The 20,075-nt window shown below is 44.6% G+C and overlaps 1 protein-coding gene across 9 annotated transcripts in view; it reads right to left on the bottom strand.

The window, feature by feature from the left end:
- Positions 1–20,075, bottom strand: part of DPF3 (double PHD fingers 3) — a 166,962-nt gene that overhangs the window by 42,336 nt on the left and 104,551 nt on the right. For all 9 annotated transcript variants that reach the window (XM_061997682.1, XM_061997688.1, XM_061997684.1 and 6 more), the window contains 2 exons: positions 19,840–19,918; positions 10,292–10,429 (listed from right to left, as the gene is read on the bottom strand). In XM_061997682.1, the coding sequence (XP_061853666.1) occupies positions 10,292–10,429; positions 19,840–19,918 (217 nt within the window). The remainder of the gene's footprint in view (positions 1–10,291; positions 10,430–19,839; positions 19,919–20,075) is intronic.

Here is a 20,075-nt window from a genome sequence, read left to right as displayed (position 1 = left end):
TCCTTCTAATGCATATTTTGTAACTTGCAGATTTTTAACAGATGTTTTGACAGCCTTTATTAATGGCCTTTTTGTCCACATCCAAATTTCCCCCAAAGAACAATGACATTCTAAAGGGCCTCTGGTAGCAGTCCAAGACATACACTTAAAATTAAAACTTCCTCAGAGTTCAATCTGCTTTTCTGGTTTGGGTGCATCTAGTTATTCATTTACTTGCAGCTGAGCTTTTTGGAGATTAAGTAACTGAAAGATTACAGGCAAGGTGAAATTAAGAAAAGAAATTAAACCCCATAAGGCTGCAAATACATCAATATCTTCCTGCATGGTCACCGAGTCCCTGACAGGATTTCATTAAACAATGAGCTTTGTTTTGATATGGTCCTGCTTAGCAGATCCCCATTTCTCCCAAAACCAGAGTGAAGCTCACATTTTCCCTCTTTGCAGAGAGGTATTTAATATGTGCATGCAAGATAAGCAAAAAACATAGAACAGGAACCAGGTGGAAGCCAAGAGCACTGGCTCATTTTAAGAGCCGTAACAAAATGATCATAAAGTTGCTACTTGTACATATTTTGTGTGTAAAAAGCAGATCTCCTTAGCATTTATTTTTCCCACTACAGTCCCCATTCTGAAAAAGTTAAGTAATTACTTCTTTATATTGTGCTGCATCTACAGACAGGCCATGTGCAATGCAAATTCAGCAGGCTCGGTGTTCTGGGATATTCTTGTTCTTTAGTACATTACTTCACCTCTCATCTGAGTTTCTTACAAAGACCCCAGTACTGATCTTCAGTGAGGTCAAAAGCCTCTTTTGCCATTGACTCTAAGCAAAGTGCTGCTGGGCCCGAATTAAGTCTCGTGGTGAGGAGGCCACATTGCTTTTTACAGCTGAAAGACTTGGAAGGTAGAGTGATGAACTGGCTTCCTTGCAAACACACAACAGGACTGTGGTGAGGCCACAAATAAAAACAAGCGTTCAAGGTGCTGGCCAGTAGACTTGGGATAGAGCTCCACTTCTAGCACTAATATGAATCATAGACTGGTAGGGTTGGAAGGGACCTTTAGAGATCACCTAGCCCAACCCCTAGTGAATGGTATCACTGATTTAATATTCCACTTATATTGACTTAAATGTTTCCAATGCAGTTTATGACCCCAAGATCCACTGCCTGCCAAACCAGAAATGTCTGCATTGTGTGGGATGGGTGATACTAGGCCTGAAAAGTCATACACAGATGAGAAGTTCCTGGAGTTACATCAATGAGGTCTTAAATAATGTCTCTCTAGAGCCAAATATGCGAGGCAATGTTATTTTCTTCATTTTTCTTGTTCTAAGAGGTGCAAAACCCAGACAAATCTCACTCAAGCTTATTTTCTTGATCAGTAAATGTACAGTGAATTAAGCCCCAGGCTAAATCACAGAAGGTCTGAGAACAAAGAGGTTTCCAGATGATAGTAAGAGAGTTCTTACATTCAAAGGATTCTTTTTGTGTACATCCTTGGAGTTTGTAGTTTCATTTGACTCTAGTTCACAAATTATGAGAGAGTTCAGAAACAAAGCCAAGGCGTAACATGCAAGATTTGGGAGAATGCTCTCATGCACCAAAAGCCCAACCCTTAATCAACAAAATTGCTTACAAAAGCAAGCATGGGATTCACTAGTGAAAGCAATTGCATTACTAGGGACTAATGTGTTGCTGCTTTTCATCTGAGACAAAGGTATCCACTTTTTGCACATGTTAATCACAAAGTAGAAGGTGGTTGCTTAAGTCAGACGACAGCTCAGCGGGAGAGGAGTAACTCACCAGCAGTGAGCTCAGGCATTTGGATTGGGTGGCTACAAACAAGGATTTAGTCTACAAAAAATGTTCACCCAGAAGCAGAAACTGTTTCATTTTGAAGCAAAGCCTTGAAAGGCAATCTCATCCTAACTTACTCAAAGCTCCTCTGATTTTCTTTCACGTTACAAACTGCAACAACAGATCAAAAGCTCTGTGGAGCTTTGGGTACTGTCTGAGCTGAGGTGTGTTCGTAGCAGGTGTATTTAAATCAGTGCCTCTTGCCAGTTCAACTCTGTGTCGCTTTCTAGTTTCATCAAAGGCCCTGTCTTCATCTCCATCTGCTCCAAAATAAATAAAGAGTATATGATATTTTTTTAAAGATGCTTCAAAAGATGGATTCAGGAGAGAGAGAGAAAAATCTGCTCAGTTCAAATGACAGTTGCTCTGTACCTGAAAGCTGATTCACATGAAGACAGGACACACACCGAGAATGAAGTCAGTATTTCCAAACAACTCTGGTATGTGCTTATATAGTGAGACCATTTCTTTTTCCTTCTTAGCCTAATTAATTTTAAACTACACCAAGTTAAGCAGAATAAAGACCTACTTAAAATCTGGTGCCATCATTCACGGGAGTCTTCTTGCAAAATAAATACTGTACATGCAATCAATTCTGTAGCATATCACATAGTAACTTTGCTCTGGAGACAAAACCTAAACAGCTAAACAAATAGATTGAATTTACATATTTAAAACAACTTCTGTGTCTTCTTGACTTTAAAGGCAGGGGCTCTAAACAGAGCTCTAGCTTCCCTTCTCCCCTCTCCAAGTAATCAAAACACCTGCAAGTTCTCTTCCCCGTGGTTTAATACTAAAAGGAAGCTCCTTCTAGAGAAAGAACACCAAGAAATTGGGATTTTTCTTTTTGGTATCATTTATTGTGCCAGATGGCACAATAAGAACCTCAGTTTTCTAGTTCTCAGGGCTGCAGAGAATATCTTGAACGGAAAAGCAAGTTCAGAAGCAGCAATTCTTGTCCCTGATTTTAAATCAGAGAACTCAGATTAGAGGTATTTTCAATAGCTTTCCTTCAAGATGTGACCCTTAAATACTCACAGAAAACACCTCAAATGACCAGAACCTTGTAGTTTTCGATTTTTCTGATTTCTAAGTAAAGCTATTTTGATGATTTGGATCACAATCTTTAAAAACTTAAGAGCTGGAACCAGTGCTTAAAAAGAGAAACGGGTTTCCCTGTTACTCAATACCAAATCGCAGCCGTATCTAGTTCTTCAGCCCGTAATACTTCACCTTAATTTAAGGTTTGGTAGCATTTTGTCTCTATTTTACATCATATCTACACTAGTAGAAAGGCAGTGGGGAACGAGGAGGAGGGTGCACTCCTTGCTGTCAGGGTGGGGGGCCGTGCATCATTTATTTAAACGGTTACAGTGAACTGGCTACACTCAGACATATATTCGCTCCCAAAGGGATTTTTCCTAGCACATTTTGCCTAGCTCTTACCTGTTTCTTCTGGGCTTGATCCAAAACCAATAAAGTCCACTGGAGGTTTTCAATTCAATTTGAAAGGCTTTGAATCAGGCTATTTACTCTTTGCAACACAAACCTGCAGAGCACAATAGAGACCACGGGAACGTGGTTTGCGACGGAGGAAAAAGGGGTGGATTTGCTTTGGATTTGGGGGTTTTTTGTTTGCTTTTTGGTTGGGTTTTTTTTTCTGGTGTGTTTTTTCTTGTTTCAATCCACAAGACTCTGTCTGAGATGGGGGCCTGGTTTTCCTTTTCCGACTCCTCCCTTTCTCTCACTCTCCAAGCGCGAGGCCTAACGTTTGGCCTCCTGCGCGGCAAAACGTCAGCCAAGAGCTTCAGCCTGCGGTCGTCAAGCCCCTTGGAGGCCTTTGATGACATATAATCCCAGCTGATGGTCTAAGTGCCCCCCTGTGCCTTTACCGGCCCTCCCACCACCAGCACTCATCCCTGGCAGGCCTGGCTCATCTCCATGGCGACCAGCGTGCCCAGCCAGGGACGCCTCTGGCCTTGCCACCTGTTATCACTTCATCTCTCTCAAGCGTGAGGAATTGCAGCACAGGCCCCTTCGCTTTGCTGCTCAGAAGGCATCCGTGGAGGATAGGCAGGAAATACAACGTGATAGTTAAACACAAAAATGGCTTTAAGGAGAAGGAAAAAGAAAAGCAGCACTCAGGCTGTGGCTTTCCTTGAAGGAAGAGGAGGGAGATGCCGGGCTGGGCACACACCCGCTGCCCTGCTCATGGGTGTAAGCAATGGTGGGGGTCAGAGAGGTGTTTCTATGCTAGACCCCGCCTTGGACAGGAACAATAAAAGAATAACCTAGATGATAAGTCCTGGTGCGGTGAGGAACAGGCCAAGTGCAGCTGGAACGCCCTCTCCCATGTAGGCAGCCAGGCAGGGATGTGCAGAGTCATTTCTGCAGCCTCCTCGCCAGTGCATTAAGTGCAGGGTTTTCTCATTGCAGTATTCCAGGAAAAAAGCGTAAATCAAAGTGAATGAGAGGAAACGGCCAGTCTCTCTGGGCATGTTTACCCTGTGGTTAACACCAGAGATAAGCACGTTGGCTAACCCCAAACTGGGAAGTGTTGAGGCACTTGATACAGAGACTCTCCAGCAGGCTCTGAGTGCTGCTTTAGGTTGGGTGTTGTGTCGAGGTGACACAGCATTCAGCCAAATAAGCTCTGAACTTGGGCGTAGCACTGGGAAAGGGCTGCTGTTTGGTTCCCAGAGTGAGGCTAATCAGCCTGCACAGCCCGATGGGCCTCTGCGAGCTCAGGCTCCCCTCACTGCACTCCCCCACACAGCATGGGCATGCCCTTTGCTGGCAGCCAGAGAAGTGCTGCAAATCACCCACCCACACTATTGCCAGTTCTCCCTACTAACTGAATTTTAGCTCCTCTTTGAGTTAGTTGGTACTGTGGGGACAGAGAAGCTGTTGCCTTTGCACAAGTTTTTAGCCACTCTGATAGGTTTGCCCTTCCTACAGCCTCTGCTTCTGGAGAGACACAGCCAAAGAGCTCTACACAGCAGAAGAGGAGCTACAAGAAGGAGGCACATCTGTAGGAGTCAGGGGAAGCCTCTGAATGTGGTGGGGAAAGGAAGAGCATTTGATGATGTCTTTTACAGGAATCAATATGGCCCAGAAGTTGAGCAGCTGAAGAATGAGCTGGGAGGAGGCCAGGGGAAGGTAGGGCTAGGAAAATACAGCATCAGCTGATCACATCTTGTAGATTTGAGAAGTCAGCATTCCTGCATCATAAAGCAGCACTTCATAGAAATGTCTATGCACTGGTCCTACAGCTTGGAGCACCTAAAGCACGGGCCAAAATCCCACTGCTCACACTAAATCACTGTAACTGTCTAACTGTCCAGTGCCTCACAGCAACAAACAGTAGGAGACATGGAATGTGAAGGCAGACAAAAGAGTTTGGCATGTTAACATATAGATTTCCTGACTTTGAGGAGCATCTCTCCTGAGACTTGGGCTCTGCCCACTGTAAGGCATCATCCCTGGCAGCTCAGGGAACTCAAGGAGGGATTACAGTGCCCAGTATCCAGCCCTGGCAGTGTATAAAAAACATCCCTCCACAACTCCAAACAAAACGACATAAAGTCCCCAGTGGGTCCCTGGTACATGGGAGACAAGTTTAGGATTTTCCACCATTCCAAAACTCTCGACAACTGATTTCTCTTCCCCTCAGCATCCCCAAACACAGGCACAAAAGGCTGAGAAATTCACAACTGCAAACACGGTTTGAGTGGAAATCGTTAGGCACTTCTAGACTCTGCAATCACTACTTTTGCTTTTAGTATTCTGGCTCTTTTGCCTTATGAAAACAAGCTCTGGAAAAGAAAAAAAACCCAAACAGATTAAACTAATGAGAAGTCAACTCGAGGTAATGTACATATTTCCACTGAAAAGGCACCTGCTGCAGGGTATCTTGTCACAAGGTGGGCACTGATGCATCCTTGCATTCACAAGTAGCTCCCATCATGGCCCCAGCAAGGATCAGCACTGAGGCAGGGAAAAAGTAAGGCTGATGTAGCTTTTCAAATTGATGCTGCTTGTGGAGAGGAACAAACAGCTCGTCTCCAACCGAGGGGCTGACTCTCGTCATTTATTCATGGCCAGCCCCCTGCCTGGATGGAAATAAAAATGTTTCAAAGATGACTGTGTAGGGGAGCTGGAGGACAGCTTGGAGGCACACTGAGGTTAGCACATTAATTTTTTATCTCTGGAGACTGGGTATCCAATTATGCTTAGAGTACACAAACAACTTTGGTTGGTCTCTCCAGTAGAGATTTATCCACATCATAAAATCCGCGATGGAACCGGCCACGACAAGCTGATGCCAGGAAAGAACGTGCAGGGGCTGGGTTTGCAGGTCAGATGTCAAGGCTAACGGAGGGGCAGGAGGGCAGAGGATGTGTAGTGTAGGATGGACTGACCTGCACAGCCCCAGCCTGCACAGTGGCCTTTATTGAGGGTTCTCATTGGCCAAAGTGTCTGTGGGCATAAGATCTGTTCAGTCGCTGTTTGTCGCACAGCTGCCTGTAAGCAACGTTTCCCACAGCAAAAGGCCACTGAAAACTCCTCTCCTTCAAAGCAGAGGAAGTTTTTCCTCCGTGTAGACACACTATCCTATTCTCCTAGGAGGAAGAGCATTTATACTGGTACACTCATTCATACACACATTTCAATAGAGACAAGTCTAATGCCATTCCTACATCACAAGTGTCTCAAAATTTGTGAGCAGCAGCTGCCCCCAGAGCTGGCCTGTACCCATGGAGTGAGATGGAAGAAAACAGCAGGTGTTTTGTGGCAGGCTTGGATGCACCCTGGGCTCACAAATCTCACGCTCTCGGTGCCAACATGTGGAGGAGAAGCCAGCAGGAGAAGAAAAAGAGGCTGAGAATGGTGTGGGATCATTTATTCCTATCAGTGGAGCTGGGGAAGTGGGGAGGGGTGACTTTTTCAAGGGTTTTCTCTAACTTTCTTTTCACAGTTCCATACTCAGGTAAAAAAAAACAGAGTGTAGGTCAAGAATAAATGTGTGTGTAGGCACAGATAGGATTAGGCACTGAGGAAAGGCTATTTATCTGTGTCAAAGGGCTAGATAAGACATACAAAGTAACTAAAGCTCAAAGGAAGCACAGGCTAAGATGTTTTGAGAAAGGCAAAGGCCAGAAAAGACTGTTGAGCCATCTTCCATGTTGCAAAGGGTAATCTATAGGTGAGGAAGGAGGACAGAGGGAGAGAGATTGTAAATAAACCTTCTACAGCAGTCAAGGACAGACTGATGTGCCAAGGAGGAAGGACTTCAGGCTTAGGCCAGTCTCTGTTCTTTGATACACATCTTTTTCACAGCATCACAGAGTGGTGGGGGTTGGAAGGGAGCTCCAGAGCTCATCCAGCCCAAGCCCCTGCTAAAGCAGGTTCCCCTCCAGCAGGTCACACAGGAACGTGTCCAGGTGGGTTTGGGAACCTCCAGAGCAGGAGCCTCCACACCCTCCCTGGGCAGCCTGGGACAGGGCTCCCTCACCCTTATGGTAAGAAATTTCTCCTTGTGTTTAAAGGGAACTGTTTGTGTTCCAGCTCATGCCCATTACCCAGGACATTACCCCTTGTCCTGTCCACTACAGAAAAAACGTGTTGCCCCATCCTCCTGACACCTACCATTTAGGTACTTAGAAGTGTTGATGAGGTCTCCCCTTCATCTTCTCTTTTCTATGCTTAACAACCCCTGGTCTCTCATGAGAAAGAAGTTTGAGTCCCCTGCTCCCCTTGGTAGCCATCTGTTCCATGAGCCTCAGTTTCAGACTGGTTCCTCCTACCTGCATCTTCTCTCCAGTCTGTGGGTAATTTACTGAACTAACCAAATCAGTCTGTGCAGGAGGAGCAGAGCAAAGCTAAAGAGAACCAGGTGTGCAGAGTGGCAATAGGCCATCAGCTCTTGAGCTGGCAGCAGCCAGGGCTTTAGTAGGTGAATCCTGCAGAAGCCCTGCTCCAGAAAGCTCTCTCCTGCATCCCCACAGCTGCTGTTTCCACGGGTACAAAGGAAGGAAGTTCACGCTGCAGCCTCCCGCCTGAACTTCGCTGACCCAGTGCTCACCTCCCACAGCACAGCAAATTCCAAATGGCTGCTTTGAATCTGCCTTGCCTTTTTTTAAAATCAGCCTGCTCATATCTCTCTGACACACTGCTAAGCAAACAACCAGTCCCTGCTCTATACCGTATCTCTGGTCCTCCCTGTTCAATAGGTTGCGGATTAGCTGTTTGGATTAACATCCCCCCCTCCTGCCTTCTCTCCCTCCCACCCCCAAACCCATGCAGAGAGGACTCTTGAAGCCCCAGCCCTGCCACACTGCAGACCTGTCAAATCTAATTCATAACACATGCCTAGCAGTTCTTAAGGGAGAGGAAGGATCTGATGCTCTGGCTCCCCACCATCCCCCCTGTACAAAGGGGCCATTTAATGACTGCACATTAGCAACGTGGACAATTAGCATTCACATGGAAGATAAATGGCAGCATAAATTAAATATTGCCAAGTGAAAGAGCAAAGATGCAAGATCTGAGCTCAAGGCTGTAAACAAATAAACAGGCAAAAAAAGGAACACACAGTCACCGCAACAGCTAAGTCAACTGGGAGTTACCTTCCAGCATCTGGGACTTTCCCCAGGGGTGATCTTCACGTTCGTGTGGCTGCTGCCTGTACCTCACTGGCTCCTGGCTGGTTGTTAAGCAGATTCTTTCTGCTCAGGAGTCTGGGCCTCAGAGTGGTTTACCCCACTGGCTCTGAACTTCTGCCTGTTTGGGGATCTGTACATCAGCAGCTTCCCTCTGCCACATGCATCACACAGGAGCTCTGGAGGAACACGAGCCCGAGCAGCTCCCTCTCTATCCTTTAGCATAGTACAGAACGTGCTTTTCTTTCCATGGGCTGAAGCCAGCTACTCCTAACCTTACCACAGCTTCCCTGCCTTCTCTTCTTGCTAACTTCCATCATTTCCTAAGCAGAAACATAAGGACTGAGACTGTCCTCAGCCTTCATGACAAGCTGAAGGGAAAGGGATGTTACCCTTCTTTGTTTCGGCATCTGTGCAAGGCTATTATCAATATTAATTCCACAAAGACTTGCAATATGCCCTTAGATATGCAGCTATTACTGACTATGGCAGGCACACAGAAAACCACCCCAAAACAACAGAGATGATGTAAATGGGAAGTAAACAAAAGCTACTGACAGAGCACTGACATTCTCCAGCCTGCCCAAGCAGTGCATTGACAGCTCAAGTTTATCAACAGCTGGAGGAGTCAAAATTACTTTTGCAGTGAACCTACAAAACGTGAATAGCTAAAAGGTAGAGCATACAAGTGACAGAAACACAGGGACTGCCAAGTGGGATCACACTAAATGGCCCTTCAAGCTCAGACAGTGGCTAGTAGCAGATGCTTTGGAGGAAGGATCCCCCTCCCCACACCTCCCTGGGGACAACTGTCAATTATCCTGCTTAGAAAGAAAATGTTTCCCTACATCCTTATTTCTTAGAGTATTAAAAAGTGTTTGCCTGGATATTTTTCCCCTATAAGCATCTCATAGCTTTGTCCCCACTGTTCATTCCTTTGAACTAAGATGACACAGTTCACGTGGCGATCTGAAAGGACTTTCTGCAAGTGAACAAAGCTACCTACACAAATCCCAAGGTGAAAGCAAACATCACATAGCACTGCACACTGGAAAACTGAGAATCGGGGGTTTAAAGGCTTGCAAAAATCAGTAATAAAACACAGTCTCCTTGACTCATGCTTCTGTTCCTAAGAAGCAGAGGAAGGACAGACAAACAGGGCCATTTGGACCCCTAAGATTTATCCAGATGGGGAATCCAGGCACATGACTCTTCTCCTGTCCCAGTTCTTCTCCTGGCAGATACTGATCTTGATGCTTTTTCATTGATTTTCCCTAACTATAAGAGGCTTTTGGTAAAGTTTGGGATAAGGCTGTTCAGGGAGGAGATGCAAGGATAAGGGGGACAGGTGCCATGAATTTCATACCTGAAAACTGAGACATGGATAAATGTCTCTCATTCAAAGGCAAAACAAAAGCAGCCCCCTCAGACTACCAGATGTGCATTTCCTTGATGTCCCTGCCAACAGCCACTGGGAGGCTGCTTGATGATGGGCAGGTTGGGCATCTCTCCTTTTCCCTCCACTCCTTGCCACCTCCTTCTCACAGGAGGAGTAGTGGAAAAGTGACTTGCTGCAGAGATAATGCTGGGCTGGAAATGAATTTCTGACTAGCTGAGGCAGCACCCGTGTGAGCTGCGGCTGATTAGCTCCAAGCATCCAGGTCCCAATCACTCACAACAGAGCCAGGCAATCACATCAGCCTCCTTAAGGCAAAGACAAGGCAGAGGCAACATCCCTGAGCAGGAAAGCAAAGGGGAAGCACTACTCACGTTTGTGGTTTTCGTTCCTGTGCACAGGGGAAGAGCGGGTCTCCTGCTCACGGGCCTCATCGCCCTCTTCACTGGCGAGGTGGGTGTGAGCATAGTGGTAGCTCAGCCCAGGCCTGTTCTTGTAACGCTTGCCACAGACTGAAAGGAAAAGAGATATGAGGGAGGGAAAGAGAATAGAAACATCAGTGTGACCTGCAACAATGGCAGCATCCTCTCAAATAACGCTCCCTTCCTCCCCGACAGCAGCACCACACACTCCGGGTGCCTGCCTGAAACTCTTGCAACCAACATCAGCCAAAGGTGACAGAAGGGCAGCCACGGGTCCCCAAACAAACTTTCTTCCCACCATGCTGCCAGCAGTTCTTCCTCCAACCCTAGGCAAATGCACACTCCATCTCTGCAGCTCACACAGCCCTCATCCTCTCTGCTATGACTGCTGACAAGACTGCACGTAAAATGAAGTGAAATGCCAGCTCTGGTGTTGGTGCTGCACAATGCACAGCAACAGGAGCTGTGCTGAGAAGAACAGATATTATTGACTTGAATACCAGTCTCTGAGAGAAGGAAACAGTTTGCTGTTGGTTAGTTGGGAGGGGTTTTTTTTGCCAAAGGGCTTCCTGTAAAGGGTAATAAATAGCTTTATTTGCAGGTTAGTAAAGACACAGACTAGTAAAGACACAGATAGGAATCATCCACAGTCTCTTGCTAGAAGAACATGTAAGTAGGGATACTTATTTGCTCAGGTCAACTTCATATTCAGTATCCCAATAAATAATACAATGTGTGACAGAGAATCCTCCTTCTGAACTTTTGTTTATTGTAGGTTTAAGTACACAGACACTAAGAACAGATCAAATGATTCGGGGTGACAAAAGGTCTACATTTTCACAGGGAGCTCCTTACCAGCTTCATTAGAGGATTCATTATGTACATTACATACAAATTCAGGTCCTATAAAGTTTTTAATTCATGGTATTGTCTAAAAGTTCTCTCTTTTCACCTTCAAAGCAGTCTCTGAATGCCCATTCTCTTTTATAAAGTTACTTCACCTACCAAGTACGATTCGTTGCCATTTTGGAAGATGAGAGAATGAAGGTAAAGAGGTTTAGTGCCCTTCCTGCAAAGTTTTATTCCCAGCCACATTTTCAGTCACTTTCTCAGCTTCATTAACCTCAAGGATTTCACACAGCAATAAATGTCATCATCAGCAGCCTTCTTGCATGGCTTGCTTAGGAAGGCAAAGGAAGAGGTGCAAGAAGAGAGAAGGGAACCCCAGCAGTCTCTTGTTTGTAGACTCCTTGAAAAAACCTCCAAGGAGGAAATTATCAGCTACTCCTAAAAACCTCCCTCAGTCCCAACACTGAAAACGAATCCTGCAATGTATATTGCTACTTACTTCCCATTCCCCAGACCCTTGAGCCTGGGAATGTCACATGGCTCTAGAAATCAGAAAACAAGAGAGACAAAGAGATCCAGCCCAGTTATTTATTTACACATAAACAGAACTTCCAGGATTGTGCTTTTCTGCCACTACTCACATGTGTAGAACATTCTGGAACAGGTGATAGAAAGCTGTACATCAAAGCCTAGCACAGTCCCATGTTTCATTCTCCACCTCTTCTAGCTGATTTGCAAAACCCCTCAAGGAAAACACTTTCCCTTCTCAGAAAGGTGTGAAACAGCTACGTGATCTCAATGACTGATCTGGAATATTAGATACTTCTGTTCCACTCTTCTCCATCCTTCAAGGTGACAACACATTGTCACAACAAGACAAAAGCTTTTTCCAAATGTAATGTGTCCTCAGCTACATGTTATTTTAAGTCTTTGAATGTTCTTGATTTAGAAGTGAGAGCTCTGGCAGGAGGGAAGAGAAAAGCTGGGGAGAAACAAAATGCCCAAATACAAGAGCACATCCATTCATTGAAGCATCTGCCCTCGTTTCACATCTAAACCTAACTCTATTGCCAGCCATTTGGAACAACCAAACTGTTGGTAGATGCATGCTCTCCACAAAACATCAGTCTCTCTTCTTCTAATACAGCCATGCATTTTTCTAATGCATTCTGGAGAGGGAAACTACTCCTAACCCTCTGCAGTCCTGCAGAGCAAAGGACATGCAGCAGAACAGATGCTGCCAGAGAGTCAAACGAGACCCACAGTTCTGTAATGACTTGGTCTCCACTTTTTGTATAGCAGAAAAAGTGTAACACAATAAACAGTCATCAGACTTGAGAGAGGGATAGAAAATGTGTTGTGTCCAGTTATGGGCCCCTCTCTACAAGAAGGACAGTGAGGTGCTGGAGAGGATCCAGAGGTGGGCTACCAAGCTAGGAAAGGATTTGGAGCATGTCTCAGATGAGGAAGGGCTGAGGGATCTGGGGCTGTTGAGCCTGGAGAAAAGAAGGCTCAGGGGAGACCTTCTGGCTCTCTATAACTACCTGAAAGGAAGCTGTAGTGAGGTGGAGGTCAGTCTGTTCTCCCTAGTGACAAGCAGTAAAACAAGAGGAAACGGCCTCAAGTTGCACCAGGGGAGGTTCAGGCTGGATGTTTCTACCTGAAAACACAGTCACAACTTCAGCTCTGCTCTTGTTACTTTACAAAAGCACCGTGTCCTCCAATACAGGTCTCGTGCATCTTTCTCCCCCAATGCACAAAGGGAACATGGATTCCCTGCAAGAAGTCTCAAACCTGTGACCTTGCCATTCCCTGCAGGAACCTGCAGAGTTTAGGATGACACAGGTAAATCAGATGTGTCTGCAGACTTGCCCTTCTCCAGCAAAAAACTTATCAGCTCACCAGAAAACTAACCCAGTGAGCATCAATATAAGCTGAGGCTGGAGGAATTCTGCAGCTGAGCCCTTCCCACTGCCAAAATTCTTTCAGATGGCCTTCAAGAGTGGCTGCAATCTGAGACATGCCTAGCTAGAAACGAATTTGGAGGCCTTTATATCCAGAACTGAGGCAAAGGAGTTCTGTTTACACAGTCCCAGCAGATCCTTTGAAGGACCAAAGGTTTTCAGCTTACAGCAGTTTTTATTCTTGGTGCCCAGACCCTTCAGCTTTTCAAATGCATGTCTGTCACAGAAAGCTGAAACTGCAGAGGTTGCCTATTCCTCAAGAAAATGAGCCTTTTGCAGGGGAAAAGGGATATCCTGATATCAGCCAGGCAAAAGAGCCATTGGCTTCAGTGAGACTTTGCTAGAATAAAAGCTAAGTCAGAACTCTGTGGTTTCTCCAACAGCTTCAATCCTCCTGAAATCACCCTAATCTCTTATTTTCCAGATAGAGCACATTTTCTTAATCTACCATATCACTGTGCTAAGAAGTGGTTTCTATAAAGGGTGATCATTAATAAACACTTAGCTCTTATATAACTCTTCCCACTGCAAGACTGGCTTTTCAAATATTAATTAATCTTCCTCCACATTCCTGAGTGGGAAACACTATTCTCATTTCACCTCTGAAGAAGAGAGAGAAAGAGAAGCACCGAGGGGTTAAGCAGGCTTGCCCACACAGTGATCTTTTGTCATTAGCAGGACTGCAATTCATGAGTTCCAGCATCCAGACCAGTGCTTACACCACATCTTTCTCATTCTCTGAGCTGACAAAAGCATAACGAGGACTGGTTCTCCCAGTCTGCAATGTAGGCTGCTGATTAGTCCTTAGCTAGCAGCTCGCAGTACAAAGTGAGAGCATGCCTTTCATAAACTTTGCCTGGTGGCTTTGCCTTTCTTTCAGCAGCTTTGACTCTTTTTTTTTTTTGTTATCTTTAATTTTCCTTGCTGGATAGGCTCATCATCCTTGCATGTGGTAGATTTCAGCCTGAATCTCAGCACTGGGAAGTTGACTTGATCTTTAATTAGGTAGCTGAGCCCAATGAAAACAGCGGGAGGTTGTGGAACGTAACCCGCTCGGATTCCTCCTGCATTCAAAGGATGGATTGTTGCTAGAACCTGATGTGAATGCCATTTCAGGACCAAGCTGGGTAAGGGAGCAGTGATACAGCAGTGCTGATCAAAAGCTACAAATGGGGAAGAGGGAGAGATTTTATTAGGCCACCAGACACTCTCCGATGATGAACCTTCCAATTGGAAACGAAGATGGTACACAACTGGGGGCAAACCATAACTTGCAGACAGTTTAATCCCAAGCTCTCATAAAAGAGAGCTCTCTTCTAAGTTCTGGCTCCTAACAGCCTGCAACATTTTGGATAAGCAAATCCTCACTCTGTTTACGTTTCTCAATGGGTAAAATTAATACGAAACGGTTGTCCTGCTTTAAAGGGGGATGTGAAGTCTATGACATAAAAGACTTCCTCATCAAATATTTAATGGCTGTGTTGCTGTCATTTTGAAATGGTTACACATTTGGTCCTTGGCAGGCTGTGAGCTATGTTCCAGCCAGCTCTCCACATACATTTTGCACAATCTGTCACCGGTATGAGACAGAAGGAAACAATCCACGTTTCTAGTGGAAACGGGACCTTGGGGGAGTTCATGCTTCCCCCCACAACCCCCTTTTTGTCACTGAATCTTGTTCCCCTCGTTGTCTTTCTTTGCTTTGCTCCCTTGCTTCCTGTTCTTTCTTCTCAGCAGGGCTGTGTCAAATGTTAAATGGTAGCTGCTGTCATTCCTCAAAGTTATCTTCCTGTCCCACCATTCAGTCCACTCCAAAACGACCCCATTCCTTGTTTTGCACTGGCTTGGGGATATCATCTCCCTTGTTCCAGTTGTGTCCACACTCTGACACATCTAGAGATGTCAAATGCTGACAGTAGATTTTGACCTCCACTGTGTTTGGTCTCTTTGATCAGCACTGTCATGGACACACCTCTAGTGTGAGAGTAGCTATTTAGCAACACACTTCAGAGAGGATCTTCATTAAGCAGTAAATAGTCCTAACTTCAGTCCCAGCATCTACCTGCTCTGTGAAGATCACAGGAACGTTGAACTCCTGTGCAAAGCAACAGATCTCTGCCCATATTTCAATGTTAATTACCAGCAAGGGCAAAGGAGAAAATGGGCAGCCAGTGTAAGCAGAAAACATTCAACTACCCCACTCAACTCTGTTCCCCTCTTGCTATATCCTCTACTCCACATTTGTGTGATTCAATATTAAAAACCCCCCAAATATATCCTTGCCTCCATAATTGTGGCTTGTTTTTTAACAGTGAGGTAATCAATGAATGCCAAGTAAAGCAGATCTGGTAGGAGAACTGTTTGTTGGGTTCAACTGAACAATCATCTCATTCTAGCTCTTATTGTTTATTAGCTACTTAGGGATTCACTAGAAAGGATAATAGCAGGAGATGGTTTAGGGCTTGAACTGCCAACAGTTTAAAAGGGAAGCTAAAGTCGTGATGGAGACTTATGAGAAGCATGTACAAAACATAATGCTATAATCAAAGCATTTGCAAATCAGCTTGTTATTGTGATATTTGACCAAAGGTCTGTCCTAAGAAGCAGCAGCAGTTAGTTTTGGGCTCACTCATGGTATCTGTAAAAATTAAGACAACAGATTACATTGCAGGGAATTGGTAAAAATCGAGCTAAACCATGACTGATCTTGTAGGCTTTTTGTATCCCAGCAAACCTGCCGGAGAACCATTGAGGTGTTTGTTAAAATGAGTAGGACAGGATCAGGTTCATTTCAAGAAGGTGAGAAAGAAGGCTGGTGAAGTCAGCAGCATCATTACTAGAGCCATCACTTTGTGAACATATACAATTAAATAGGTCCTAAAGAACAGGTCTCAAGGAATTGCCTTTGGCTAGTCATGCTACAACAACACAACATTTAACTGGGACTTCCTAAGGAAACTACAACAGACACCCTCAGTAACCACTGAAACTCAGTGGAATCTGTTCATCTTACATCACTTAAAACCACCTGAAGACTCCAGACTCCTGTTGGCAGAGCCTACAGTAAGTTGAATCGTGACATTTCGATGCCCTGATGGATGATGAACTTCCAGCAAAAGCAGGAGGATGTTTCAAGCTGCAGGGATTTGCAGGTAGGATTAGGTACTTGTAAAAACAAAACTAGGTTCTGAATAATTCCCATCAGTTCAAAGCCAGGTTCAAAGTGTCACTTTGAACTGGTCACTGGTGAAAAGATTGGAATAGTAATAGAAATGTAACAAACCTGCTTCATTAATCAAAGGATTCTTTCAAGCTAACATAATGAGTGAGTGCTAATACAGCATCTAGTACCAACAGATAAAACACACTATAAACAGGAAAAGGTAGCATAAGGAAGGAATCCAAGGTGATGGATGCTCTGTCCAAATAGAAACAGGTTGAACAGGGAAGGAATAAGAAGTTATAGCAAATGGCATATTAAGTGTGAACTCAGATGCTGGACAAGGGTGAAAACTCCTTTGCCACTGAAACCTGACTGCACTGCACTGAGTTGTGTCTTGCATTGACAAGAGTTTACTAAACAGTCTATCAAGTCAGCCATTTCTGTCCCTCTCACAGATATGTAACAGAGCAAACTGCATTAATCTAAGGGCCATAAGTAAAGGGAAGTTCTGTGTATCAGCCATTTGTCTCCTGAGCTGCTTCAATCCTCTCAACAGCACATTCAACTTACTTCTGGCCACTGCTGCTTGAATAAGAGATTTTTTCAGAGGAAAGAAACAAGTTTAGTAAATGAGCTGAAGAAAAAACATTTGAAAGAAGCCCCAGTAACTGTTTACAGTCATAGGAAGAAGACATTGTTATCCACTAAGAACAAAGCAAGAACTGCTTGTCTTAGACTGCAGCAGAGAAAAATCATGTGAAATAACCAGAGAAACCTGAAAATGAGGGTTTTTGACAAAAGGATCGGCTTCTACAAAACACTCCAGGATCAGTGTCTCTGGGTACATACAAGGTTGTATTAGTCACTGATCCAGCAGAGATCACAGAAGGTTTCAGTCAATTCTGATTTTGCACAAGGAATGGATCTGAATGCATATCTCAGCCTCAGAGAGACTAAGGGTAAGGATGCACCAACAGAAGTCATTATGCTAAAATGAAACTAAAGAGAGAGAAGGACATAGTGGTAAAAGGGAAAGAAACAACTCCCTTCAGAGACAGGCAAGGGAAATCTTCCTCAGACAGACAGAAAGATGGAAGTATGTACACAGATAGGTCTCCATGGGTACATGAGAAGGATAAAAGCAGCCAAATGAGGATGGGCAGCAGGGAAGTGAATAACTTGAGATCCAGGACAAACTACCCACTCTGGCTAAAGGAAGCAGATAGCTGGAGTCACGATGCTCAGGCATCACAACAGATTGCAACCTTGAAGATCAGAACAGAAGTTTCCAGAGAAAACTCCGGAGAAAATCATACATAATGTACAATATGAAAATAGCAGGAAGGCTTTGCAGAAGACTGCTGTGGTAGAACTGATGGTTCCCCAGCTGATCATTTGATAAGGACATGACATCAATTCTTAGACAGTCACATATTCATTCACTGTCCCTCCTTGAAGAATCAAACACCCAGTTTCTCATGAGCAGCTATGGAGGTGTATCTTCCACTTCTTTTGCTTGACACAAGAGGCTTTGCTTTGCTCCTCAAGCCTTACTTCTCACTATCTTTTAAGGCCTCTGCTGTATCTCCTATGCAGCTATGAAAGCTATCTTTGGGTCTGGTCTCACAGAGCAGCTGACCCATTTGGCTGTGTTACCATTTCCAGCCTATGTCCATCTCACACCAGCCTGCCCTGCCACTTTCATTATCCAACTGCTTTTCCCAAGGGAGCTCAAGGCAAAACACTGTCCAATGCAACTGCTTGGAAAATCTAACCAACTAGTTTTCTACTTGCTAATTTGATGAAACAAGGCATTTCTTTCCTTTAGTCATTCTGCCCATGCTCTGAATGGGCAAACATTTCACTCTGAACTTCTGCTACAGTATACGCTCAATAAAATCAACTGAAGTACTCCAGAATGTTTCATCCCATAAAATAAGCCACTAACCACCTCTTCCTAAAAACTCAGGATGACAAAACACTTTGAGTATTGAAAACCTTCCTCAGAATAGAAATTCCATATTTCCAGATAGTTTTACTGTTGGGATCAGGTTTAATATCAGTGTAATAGCTGAATGCCTCTTCCAAACAAGGCAGACCTTTCCAGAAATAACATTGCTGTCCTCCAGAACAAGGGGTTGGAAGGGGACTTCAGCAAGATTCATACTGGGTTCCCAGAGAAGTCTTAGAAGACACATATTAGTTCTTCCAGCACACAAGGACAGATATTTAACCACAGTAGGAATCTTCCTCCTTGACCATGCCTTCAGAAACTCCCACTCATGTGCAAATCTTTCCTTTTCTACTTGTTGCCTTTAGAATATTCACCTGGCACGAAGCAAAACACCCAACACATCCATCGCAGTTCTGTGCAGAGTCACCTGGTCTCACAGTAAAAGAGTCTGATTTCATCAGCTGGAATACAGATCTTATTCACTACACATGCTCCTTATTTCTTCATAAACACCCCCATAGACTGACAGAGTGACAGTTGGTCTTTTAAAGCCAGTTACACTGCAAGACAGGTAATAGTAAAGAAAGAGGGATTCTAAATATCCTTAAAACCATCAAACCATCATTTTTTGGGTTGCAGAAGTGAAGACTCCTGCTATGGTCCTACATCTGTTTACCTTTGATAGCTTATTGTCTTATTGGATTTGAGGCAGCCATGAGCACAATTATTGCATGGACACTCTACAGCAAGTCTTAAGATGGGAGACCCAAAAAGCATGTGGGTAAGATCAGTGCCCTTCCCAGAAATGACACAGTGAAGCAAAAAAGGATAGCAAAAGAAGGAAAGCACTGAGGACTAGATGGTAAAACACATTGGGTATTAAGTATTGGACTCCTTCCTTGTCCTGAGACTCTGGAATCCCTATTCAGTTTGGGAATTGGGCTCTGATGTACTTTTTCAGCTGGGGCAATGCTTTATTTCACCTGCAGTCCCCACTGTGAGGGCTCAAACAGCACGGCTGTATTCCAAAGGAATACGTATCAAAGCAAAGCATTCGAGTGGTGGTTGTTTCTTAGGAGGACTCAACTCCTGGTGATGCCACAAGAGTGCTCTCTGAGTGGGGGATGATAATAAGACCTCAGAAATTGAGCTCAGATAGATTTCAATTGATTGAAGAAAAGATAATCATCAAATATATGAAGAGATGAAACAAGGGTGAAGCACTTTAACCGGAGATTTGAGTTATGCTTTTGCTTGTAACTATCTGAAACAGAGACAGAGGGTGAATCTTACATGGGGGAAAGGAAGACAAAAGGCAGAGAAGGCAGAAAAAAAGAGAAGAAAAAAGAAAATGCAAGAGCTGATTTATTATAGGGCAAAGGAGAGTCTTGCTGAGGACTTCAGTTTTATTTCCTTCATGCAAAGCCACCAAGAGCAGCAGCAGGTGGCAAACATGCGAGTCAGAGAGAGCAGCAGAATATGTTGCTGGAAGGGAAAAGGTGAAGCCCCGAGTGCACTGTGCTGGTAGGAGCAGGCTGGAAGTGGAATCAGCTGTCTGGGTGTTACTTACTGTCACAAACATAGGGTTTGTCATGATCATCCTGGGAGGCAGCATCGTTCCGTCTCCTGCCACCTCCAGACCCACGAGCCTGCAAGGACAAGAGCACTGTTACCATCGTTCCATCACCCCTCAGGTCTCATTGTGCCCCTCACCCACCTAGGAAAAACATGCAATATAAACTAAACAAACCCTCAGCTTCCAGGGAGGTTTGTCAAGGGTGGGCTTGACCCTTCATCTCCTAAGAT

This window comes from Colius striatus, chromosome 6 (genome assembly GCF_028858725.1).
Source record: "Colius striatus isolate bColStr4 chromosome 6, bColStr4.1.hap1, whole genome shotgun sequence".
Classification (NCBI taxonomy): Eukaryota; Metazoa; Chordata; class Aves; order Coliiformes; family Coliidae; genus Colius; species Colius striatus.
This window is presented reverse-complemented; position numbering and strand designations above follow the sequence as displayed.